Below are 10,873 nucleotides of genomic sequence, written 5' to 3'. Positions count from 1 at the left end.
CCTGTGCTTTTATGTTTGGAATAAGCAAATGCCCATGCTTTGTCAGATCGGAATATCTTCTTCTTAGACACCAACCAAACCACCTGAAAATTGACATAAATGTCCTATTTTACTTTCAGTCAAAGACTCTCAGTAGGATACAAATGGGAGTAATGAATACACACTTGTCTGCCAAGGCTTCCATCTGAAGTATCCTGGCAAATTGTACATGTCAGTCACATCTGTTATGATGTGACTGCAGAAGACCCTCTCATGCTGCTGCTGCCTAATCTGAAGAGGGGCTATTAAAAATGAAAAGAATACATTTTCATTTTTGTGAATTTTCAATGTCAGAAATGGCTCTTGTGGCAGTGATGAATTATCTCTGGACAATGCTGGATGGGAGAGGGGGATAGGTGCAATACACCAAACCAAGCAAGACACTTGAGTTGTCCACATCTTTTGACACAGTGTTCCCCGCAGTCATACTGGATAGGCTGTGTGAGATAGGTATCTGTAATAAATCCTTTGGCAGGGTTCAATCTTTTCTACCTGAATGAGTACAAACATTGTTCCATCCCTCTATTTGCATCTTCTCATAAGCTTTCCTCTGTTGTCCCACCGGGTCAGATTTAAGCCCTATGCTTTGTGTAGATGTAAATTGCTATCAAGCACAACAGAATTTTCACCCGTCTCATTCCTGTGCCATCCTGGAAGAAAAGGAATTCACTTAAACTAGACACAAGAAAACTTCAATATTGTCCAGAGAATGGTGCCCTCTTTGGGGACTGCTTTTCTTCTTGTATCTTCTGTGTGCAACCTTGGATTTATCTTCAACAATGAACTCTCTTGCTACATTCAAATAGCCAAATTGTCTGACAGTTGTTTTTTCAGCTTAAGCTTTTCAGCAAAGTTCTTCCTTTACTTTCATCAATGATGCACTTCCAAGTGATTTGTATGATTGTGGCTCACGTCAGAACTACTATATTGCACTTTATCTGTCCCCAAATACCACCATAACAAACTGCGGAGGACCCATGTTTCTGAACATCACAGGTGTCTTCACTGGCTTTCAAATGAGACCACTGTTAATCACTTTTTCTTGACTAAAGCCTGGAAACTTGGTTCCTTTGATCTGACAGACAGCTTTTGGTCAAATTCGGGATGTTGCTTAACGCTAAGCACCAGGATGCCTTTCTTTGATAACTGGGCACTTTATTAAACTTCTTTAAAAAAGGCAACATGGATTATAGCACAAAAGACACATAATTTCAAATGATTGATATTTATTTGCTTAGAAACATTTACATCAGGAATGATATTTTTTTCGCTTTATATGAGATCATTTACTCCCAGCTTCCAAAAGAGGAAGCAAAATGTGTCTACCTCAAAACCTCATCTAAATCTCTGAAGTCACCTAATTAAGAATATTGCAGCAAGACTTCTCATTCAACTGCAGCCATTGTACCACATCAACCCAGCTCTCCGCACCCTCTACTAGTTATCGGTGGCAATCATATTTTTCTTTGCGGACCTCTGCATCATCCTTCTACAGCTTCTAATAATGAACGGAATTAAAAGATGTTAGTACTACCCACTCTCATGACAATAAATGTACCATTCGTGGAACATTGGACGGCTGAGGTAGTCTTGCTGTGATTCAAACTTCTAACCAAGAAGGTTTTTCAGAAGCCACCAGTGAGCATAAAGCCACCCACTTTGCTATTGTAGTTTATATGTAAATCGGTGTTAAGAAGGCATTCATCACATAAAAAACAAACTTTGAATTTTAGTTAGTGATATGCCCTCTATATAGTTAAATGCAACATAAATATATCTCAAAATAATGTTCATAATACCTTAAAAATATTAGTGCAAACAAGAAGGTATTGTCACCTCTGGGAAAAATGTTATAATCTGGGATTCACATTTAGTCTTGCAGCTTATGAGTCACAGTTTTTGTATTTAAACATGTTACCTATTAAACTGATTTGAAGTGCAATGGGGAGGTTCTTGACTTCATCTGTTAGACACAGAAGTAATATGGCTTGGAAGTGATCAGTCCTTCATATAGAAATCTCCTGTCTCATCAGGATGGAGTGGAACATTTCAGAATCAGGATGTTTGTAATTCTTTGTGATGTAATCATTTTGGCGAGGTGTGTTTGTGCAGTAATAGTTCCATTTATCTTTAAATGTAAACGTATATTGATTGAATAAGCTGCTTTGCATGAATTGTATCAGTTTAGTCCTTAATTGTCTGTCTATTCCCATTATTCTGTGAACTGAGTTCCTTGATCCACCCGTTGCAGGTCTTTGATTCAGTATATAGGACGTTCACTAGCCCTTTGAATGTGTGCTAGACTCGCTGACCTACGTCTAGTAAAAATCAGTTTGTTGTTCTTTCGGATTAAAAAAATGCGAATAATCCCCATTGAATTTCATCACATGGTAAATTTTGCTCAAATATTAATTGTAGATTTCAATATAACCTGGCTGAAATTCACAGTCTTTTTTGTATGATTCTATCTCTGTCCTTCCTATGTAAAACTGATTAGAAAGTAGGTCTGCAGTCTAGAGTGAAGAGTATCATCGGTACTGTGCATTTCCCGAAAAAGCCTCATTGGCATTGTGTACATCTTATTACTCTATAACTTTCCTGAACAGATCGAACTTGAGGGATAGGCTTCTAGAATAATGTACTATGAAGGAGTTTTCATAGGCCCAAGTAGGTTTACTTCCCAGTTTTTCTTGTGCACAGCTACCTAGGTAGGTAGCAGGGTGACTTTCACTGGATTCCGATTTTTTTCATTATTCATCTCTTCCCAAGCAGTTCTCTCTAGACAGTGAGCTGTAGCCTTATATGGTGTTGCCATGCATTCCTGTGCCCAGCTTTTAGACCAATCTAGCTGAGGGTTTAGATCAAGGATTCTCACCACTTTGACGTGAGACCATCATCTGTGTTGTATTCTTTAACAGAGTCTCAGAGGGTATGCATGTCCATCTCTCTAGACTACACTATATGTACCTTGACAGGAGGATTATAGTTTCAGATGGAGGATTTGCACTGGTTCGCTGTATGTCCCATCGTTGACACCTGGACCAAACATGGGGTAGAGGACTTCAGTGAAGGTGTCCTTGAAGGTATAGATATGAGACATGTCGTCAGCATTGTAAAAGGAAACCTGTCCAGCTTCGTAGTCCAGATACACCCCAATCTTCTGGGGTTGCCCCTTTAGGCTAAGGTTCTTGGAAGGGGTGTCTAGAGCCTTGTATTCATGCCCATTTCGCAACCAGATTGCCCAGTAGCCATTTTCAGGCTTCAGCTTGATGATCTTCTTCCTGTCAACAGAGACCTTGGCCACGCCAATATCCCAGCTGGTCTTGTTGGCCACTGCCACCTCCCAGTAGTGCCTTCCAGAAGAGATGTCCATGGAGCCGAGAACACAGCCACTTTTGCTGAAGCGGAGCGGATGCTCCTGCACCTCTTCCTCTGGGTCCCCCACGATCATGCTGGTCAAGTCTTTGGAGAGGATGAGTCTGGGGTGAGAGGTCTTTGGATCAAATGTTACTGGTGACGGAACTAGAAATGCAACACAAATACACAGTCAATTAAATAGATCTCAAAGCATTCAGTGAGCAGAGTCAGAGTCACTGAGGTCAGAAACGAGCAGCTGAAACCACCACTCATTGAGGTCAGAAAATAGGAGCTGATGCCAACACTCTTCAAGCAGTAGTGCAAGCATTCACCTCTGGTTTCTAAATAAGCAAGGTACAAACCACAGGAAAATTAAAATGACCAGACAAAAAACAATAATCGCTTTTTAAATTAGAGATCAGGTTTTACCCCAAAATGTCTGTAACAACATATATATTTTCATATTTTTCAAAACTCCTGCTTCATCAGTAGTGACACTCACCTGGCTGCACGATGTTCCTCATCTCCTTCCACACGGCATACTGGAATGGGCCCCTGAAACGACCCAGGCAGAGGTCTCCTGCAGCCACACTGACATCAGGACTCAGAGTTGGATCTTTGCTCTCCTCATTACAGTACCTGCCAAGCAAAGGTCAGTCATCATTACTGAATAATATGCACCAAGCTGTGAATAAGCACTGCGCCCTCAAAGCTGGGGAAAACCTCATCAAAATCTTGCACAACAGAGATTTACATTCTTCACATCTTGCATCCATATGATTCAATGTGAAACTCTTACATCATGAGGCACATCCATTTTCGACCCTCTTTAATCCAGCACAGTCTCCGGGACTTACTTTAAGGCTTGACGTATAATTTTCAATGGAGTCTTAAACTGCCCAACCGCTGGCCCATGTCTGTGCTACCTTGCCCTCATCTTAAGGTCTATATCTGATACAGATAGCCCTTCGAAACTGCCTTCTCCGCTTCTACCCCTCATCATTAAATAAGATTCCTTCTCCTTCCTCCCACAACAGTTCCCTTTATCCTGCTTATTGGATGTATGACATTACAACGCATGCTTTTACCACGCATGCTTTTACATCGCAGTTTTTACAACGCATACCATTACAACGCATAGCGCTTTGGGGTGCTGGATAGTGAATAGTTTAATTTACTATTCCAACTCCAGTCCCCGAGGATAGTAGGGAAGGTGTTGGATAGTAAATTAAATCTATTCCCTATCCTAGAGCGCCCCCCAGCGCAATGCGTTGTAATGGTTTGCGTTGTAAAAGTTGCGATGTAAAAGCACTGCGTGGTAAAAGTTGCGTTGTAAAGGATGTTTCCCTGCTTATTATTTTCCATCACCATTACATATTCTACAACATGCTCCGCTTCAAATGTTTTTATGCCTCCCCTAGCTTTTAGTTCTCTTACTTCAACCAACCTACCTACCTCTGCATTACCTCTTTGCACCATTCTTCATTTCTACCATGTTCTCTTTCCTCTCCCTTCCTTGCCATCTCATCTCCCTTTCAATATATTTTTGGTCCCATTAAATGTTACTCATCACCTACACTTTGGGCGTTTTCATTTGCCACTCTCCCCATATTCTCTGACTCTTCTTTTTCTGTTGCTTTCCACCACCCTCCTCCTATTTCATGCACTATCCCACACTCTTGAACCGGTTTCCCTTGCTCTCCTCCTCCCTCTCTGTAGGTCAATCTTGCACTGAGGATATTCAGCAGTTCGAGGTGCACAAAAAAGGGGAAAGTTACACTTACTTGGTAATGAACGAGTTCATATCCTGTAAGAAAGAGCAGAACATTAGTGACTGACTGCCTTGAGAGATCATTTACATCTGCTGTTGCCAGAAATGCGCATCTGCTGGGAACCTGGAATTCTACATGTGAGATAAAGCAAATGTGCAGTCAAAGGGTCAGTTGTGTTACTTGAAATTGCCAATCTCCGATCACAGGGCTCAAGTCCTGCCATCTCATTGCACAGCTATACTCACCAGTCCTGAGATGCCCGCATGCCCCCCCACCCCACATCCTAGTTCAACTCTAAGAAGAATGATGACATGAAGGAGGACGAAGCATTGCACAGCTCTGCTAACCAGATGGCCCTAAGAGGCTTCTTCACTAATGGGGCGAACACAGAGGGGGTTCAGAGAAGCTCCTGGTTTTGTCTATAGTGTCATCAGGAGACTCTACTAACCCTGAGGAAGTCGGTGGGCTCCTGTTTCTCTAGGTGGCAGCGGATCTGTTCAGCCTTCTCCTCTGCTGCCTGAATTCCCTCCTTCAAGATCCTGTCATTGGAACGGAGGACCTCAAGTAGTAACTCCTTCTCTCTTTTCAGCTCCCTGGTCATGGACATCTCCCGCTCCTGGAGCCAACGGTACAGCACGGCAAACTCCTGGCGGATGTGCTCCTCCAGGACTAAATACTGGGCCTGTGTTGAGGAAGAGGTAACAATGGGTGAGATGGCTCCAAAACCATATCCAAGAAATAGGATTCATACTATATATGCTCTATTTGAAAATCAGAGATCTTGAGCAAAGCAACCCATGGTAGAGTAGGTTTAAATGGTAGCGTTATTTCCATTGTTTTCTCTTGGACTGGATCCACATTCAGTGGGTTCAACAATTTGAAACATCTGAAGTACTCTGTCTAATGTTGTGTACCCAGTTCCCTTTAATCTAATAATCACATTCATTATTTTTGTGCTTGACATTTAGAATTTGTTTTGATTCATTCCAAAGTTGGCTGGCATGTGTTTCATTCTGGCTCTTTAGCCCTTAGGCTTTATTGATGGATAATAATTATGTAAGAGACATATGATAGATGTTTTGTTTGTAGAGTCACATTGTTTTAGAGTTTAATTCTCTATGAATATCAGCTGGTTACAGTCACCAGACATATAATTCAGGAGTCAGCTGATCTTTTCAAAATGGAAAGTGAAAGCACAAGTGCTAAATATGTGCAAAAACAATTACCGTGATTTTTGGAGTAAAATTAATTGGATCCACAACATCAGATAGAGTGCTAGATTCGGTCTTTCCTCGGTTATTATATACACACAGAGACTCGTTATGCGGTGTTGAAGAAAACCGAAGCAGTAACTCCACATTCAGAATTACCCATACAAATTATATGGTAATTACTGGGTGTGATATTACCACAACATTATGAATTTTCCATGAAATACTGTGGAATACCCAAGGCAGTCAATGTTTGTGCACTGAATAACACAGGGTTTTCTCACATTACGTGCCCTTTTCCTTTTTAATAAAATAACATCTCAATTTGGGCCGAACCTCTTCACAACTTAAGATAAGCGCTTGCGATATTACAAAGACATTTGACTTTCATGAGAGAGACAGTGTAGTCCCACAAGGTTCTCCATTAGGCACAATGCTTTGCACATCATTTATAAAAGATTTACAGGCAAAAGTGGAGATTATTTTTTCCATGTTTGCTGATGATAGAAAACATCATGAAAAGAAACATTAACATTGCATATTAACTTAAATTCCACTGCCCTTTTCTGTGACCAGCTGCTGATAAGCTTAGTATAGATTGCATGGTAATACATAGCGGTCATAATGTTTTACAAAGCAAATTCAACCTAATCAGGTGACTCATGCTTCCTTGCAGCGTATCGCCCCATTTGCCTCTGATGTTGCTCTTATGGTTCCTTGATACTTTACAACAGCTTTTTGTTATGCTTGGATGTCTACAACTTTTTAAGTCTTTATGCATGGGGGGCCTATATTTCTGTCAGTCTATGCGACTAGGTTTCTGTAGATGCGTTTGTCTGTGTAGCTTGCCTTGTTTGTTTTGTTTCTCTGTGCGCATGAACTATACAAAAGCCATACCTATTGGCCTTGTCAATGTTTGTTTTAACTGTAAATCCGTCACACTCTTGCTGTTCATACTGTTCCCTTGTTTTCAGATTGTAAGTTATCCATTCTGTTAGGAGTATTTATTGAAGTCTGTAAAGTGCATGGGCTCTACATATCAGAGCACAAAACAAGAGATACACATAAACATAAGAGACCAAAGATCTTCAAAGTATACAAATCGTTAAACTCTGAAAAATTAGAAATTAATAGTTATCTGACAACCTTCTTCTAGTGTACATGACAATGGGGAACTTATTTTATCTTGGCAGTGTGTAGATGCCACCACAGAGGAGGTCTAATCCTGTCTTGCACATAAACAGAGAAGATCCACCTTCATCCTTACCTTCCAATATTGAGAAGAGGGAACTAGCATGTTTGAGGTAATCACGTGGAGTACACACTTGCTTAGTTTTATTTTTTATATAAAGCAAAGCAACTTCAGAGGAGAAATGTTGAAAACGCAGCGGTCCCGCCATACAGAGCGAGTCTTCTCACAAGTACAGTGACTAGATCATGAGTATAGTGACTGGATCACATATGCAGCCCCACCCACTAAATTAGACGCTTTTGCTTGGTTGAATTAATATATGTATATCAATACTGAAAAGTGTGTATTTGAGATGAAAATGTGTGTATTTTCAGAACTCATGAGCTGATGTTGTTTGGATTAAAATCTGTGAATTTCCAAAATGGATTTAATGCAGATATTTGAGTAATATATCATATGCCATTGGGGAGACGTATTACTATTAATATTAACTTAGTGCAGGGGCATTGCAGCTATGGCTGTTATACATTACCCACATTGACAAAGCATTTTTTAATTACTGATGGCAACCATGCATGGTGCTCTGAGTGGTTCAGTGCTGGTGATCTTACAAATGGTGCCCACTAATGTAATTGTGCCTGATGTGGTCACTATTACAACTCTAATAATCACAGTAGCTCGGAGTGATCCTCAATGAAGATAAACAGCTCTTATTACTGAAAAGGGTTGGAGACCTCAGTGTTAGAGTATGGTTGGCCAGTGAATGGGTGCACATATATGATGCTTCACACCTACATGGGTGCACGCCTCCAGGTAGGTCTTCTGAAATGGACTCCACAAGATTGATATAGCACCTAGTTGGAAGCCCAATAGTAGGACAGTTGGCCATTTGCCTATACTCTGGCAGATATTCCCCTGGGGAATCCTGGTCCCATACCACTTTGAAGTCTGGAGGGACCTCGAAGCAATGGTGACCCAGTGTCTTTTATGTCGAGAGAGGGACAATAAGTGGGCAGATATGTTCAATCATCTGTTAGATGTGTTTAAGCTCAGAGCTGTGACATACCATGTGAGATGTCTCCTATTTTCAGAGGAAATCCAATTGTGGACAGGATAGGATCCTAGTTCAGGGGTCTTGTTAGTCTGTTAATGTAGTTGTCCCCTAGAGTGGGAGAGTTTGGGTTGATGCTTTCAATGTAGATCAAAGCCCTGCACTGTTTCACCTTGGAAAATATCTATGAGAAAGTGGGCTGTTAGTTGGGAAGGAAGTGAGTTATTCAAGAATAATGCGTCTGCACCAAGTACCTTGCTGTAACACTTGACTCTCTCTGGGTAGAAAGGAAGAGCAGTCCATGGCCAGTGGTCTAGTATTCCAGTCTGCAGTTAGACAAGACATAATACCCAGTAGAGCACTGTCCAGACAGTGCACTTATTTATAATAAAAATACTTAATAATGTACACAATACTCAATTCTGTGCATCAAATTGCAAGTACACAAAAGTTGGAAAGTGTAAATACCTAAGATGACACACATTTAACAGTTCATACCCATAGGAACTCCTAAACCCTAAACCCATAGTACCCCAAGAATTTTCTAGACACAATATAAAGGGGTTTAGTTATCAAAAATCAGGCATACTGGCTTGGTCAGTGTGCTACCTCAATGATAAAAGCAGCATTATGTTACAGTAAATCAATGTGGCCTTATTAAAACCATTTAAGGATGGTGCAGTCTTAAAATGACATTCATTACTACATGTAATGACTCACTGTTAACTTTGATCCTCCTGCTGGCCAGCAGAGTAATTAACTTGGCCCAGGGGATGAACAAAAGGCGCACTCTAATTAGGAGCTGAGTCACAGAAAGATGATAAATCTTCATGAGCCAGAAGGTGTGGAGATTTGACAAAATTAACATTAAAACCACACTTGTGATCCTTGTTTACCAGAAGATTTATGTGTCACCTTGGTCACTAGGCCTAACTACTGCAGAATTTTACTTTAGTGCACATTCAACCCATACTGTACAACAGTGAAGCACAGACACTTTTCAATAAAGCACCGCAAACGAACACTGTGACTGCCCACTGACATTACAAGGCCTGTGCACAGGTCAGCACTAATCCATGAAGGGTCCTTTCTGTGACAGGCTACCTGTTAGCAAATAGTGGGCTGACCTAGATGGCAGTTCCACTTGCTCAGTCTACACGTGTTTGCACATGCATGTGTTCATGTGCATCCAACCCGGGGACTTCTACCCCAGCTGTGCAGCAGGAGAACCCTAGTTTAAAGGCAGACACTGGCGGCCAGCACGCCCAATCCCAATCAACAGAGCATACAGTGATTGAGACCCAGTAAGTGAGACCCAGTCATTGCAAAAGTCCAAACACCTGTTTGTCCAAAAAGCAAAGACCCAGGGAGTTAAATGGCTCAGAACCCATTTTCCTATAATGCCCATAATTGTTTCTAAGTCATGTAGATACTCTAGTTTAGGAAAGGCACAGGGGCAAGGAGAAAGATCAGGCTCAGTACCAAATGTGATTATTATTAGTTGAAGATGCAGTTGCCATCTAACCCCTGACCCATACACCCACCATTATGAGCAAAGTCCTTTGGGTTAAAGTGACATGTGTCTTCCCTGTATGTATTCCGTATGCAGTGTTAACTGAGACCAGTTCTGGAAGGCCAGGGGAGAACCTTATCCTACTGAGAGGGATCCCCCTAGTATATGATGGTGGGAATGAAACTCACACCCATACAGTGCCACCCATAAAGGAGTTTGACACACAGAATATGGTTCCTGTACATATTTGAGTAGAGAATAGATTCAGTTCCTGGACTGACCTATGCTTGGTGGTATCAACAGGATATGTATGTCCACCATACGTTGAGGGGGGGTTGATACATGCCAGGTTTTCAGGATAGTCAATACGTACGTAAATGATTTCATTTAGACTCATTGTATGGAGATATTGCTTGTGACAATATTCTGAAAGTCTTTTGTGGACCCGGAATTTCTGGACCTATGCTGGAAAAAAATTAAATATGAGGAGGTCTGTTCACTGTCAACAAATCATGAGTCACTACATGCTGCCATTGTACACCGTCAGCCAAGGCAAGCCCACTGCTGCAAGATGACAGAAACTCTTCCAGTTGACCCCAAAGTTTGCGTACTGTAGGTTATTTGCCCGCATTCCTATGGCTTGAGAGTGGAGACTAGATACTGGAGTGGGAAGAAAGGGAGCTGGGCTCCCTTGGGAAATTTAATGAGAGCCTCCTTAGGGAAGGGCTGCTGATTACC

General features: G+C 41.4%; 1 protein-coding gene across 1 annotated transcript in view; it reads right to left on the bottom strand.

Moving 5' to 3' along the window:
• Positions 1–1,248: 1,248 nt before the first annotated feature.
• LOC144768694 (zinc-binding protein A33-like) overlaps positions 1,249–10,873 on the bottom strand; it is a 55,115-nt gene continuing 45,490 nt past the window's right edge. Inside the window, exons 3-6 of the mRNA XM_078652554.1 lie at positions 5,617–5,850; positions 5,181–5,203; positions 3,899–4,035; positions 1,249–3,561 (exon numbers count right to left, since the gene is read on the bottom strand). Of these exons, the coding sequence (XP_078508680.1) occupies positions 3,020–3,561; positions 3,899–4,035; positions 5,181–5,203; positions 5,617–5,850 (936 nt within the window). The 3' untranslated portion in view covers positions 1,249–3,019. The remainder of the gene's footprint in view (positions 3,562–3,898; positions 4,036–5,180; positions 5,204–5,616; positions 5,851–10,873) is intronic.

Source organism: Lissotriton helveticus, chromosome 7 (genome assembly GCF_964261635.1).
Source record: "Lissotriton helveticus chromosome 7, aLisHel1.1, whole genome shotgun sequence".
Classification (NCBI taxonomy): domain Eukaryota; kingdom Metazoa; phylum Chordata; class Amphibia; order Caudata; family Salamandridae; genus Lissotriton; species Lissotriton helveticus.
Note: the sequence above shows the minus strand (reverse complement) of the source record. Positions and strands in the feature narration are given on the sequence as shown.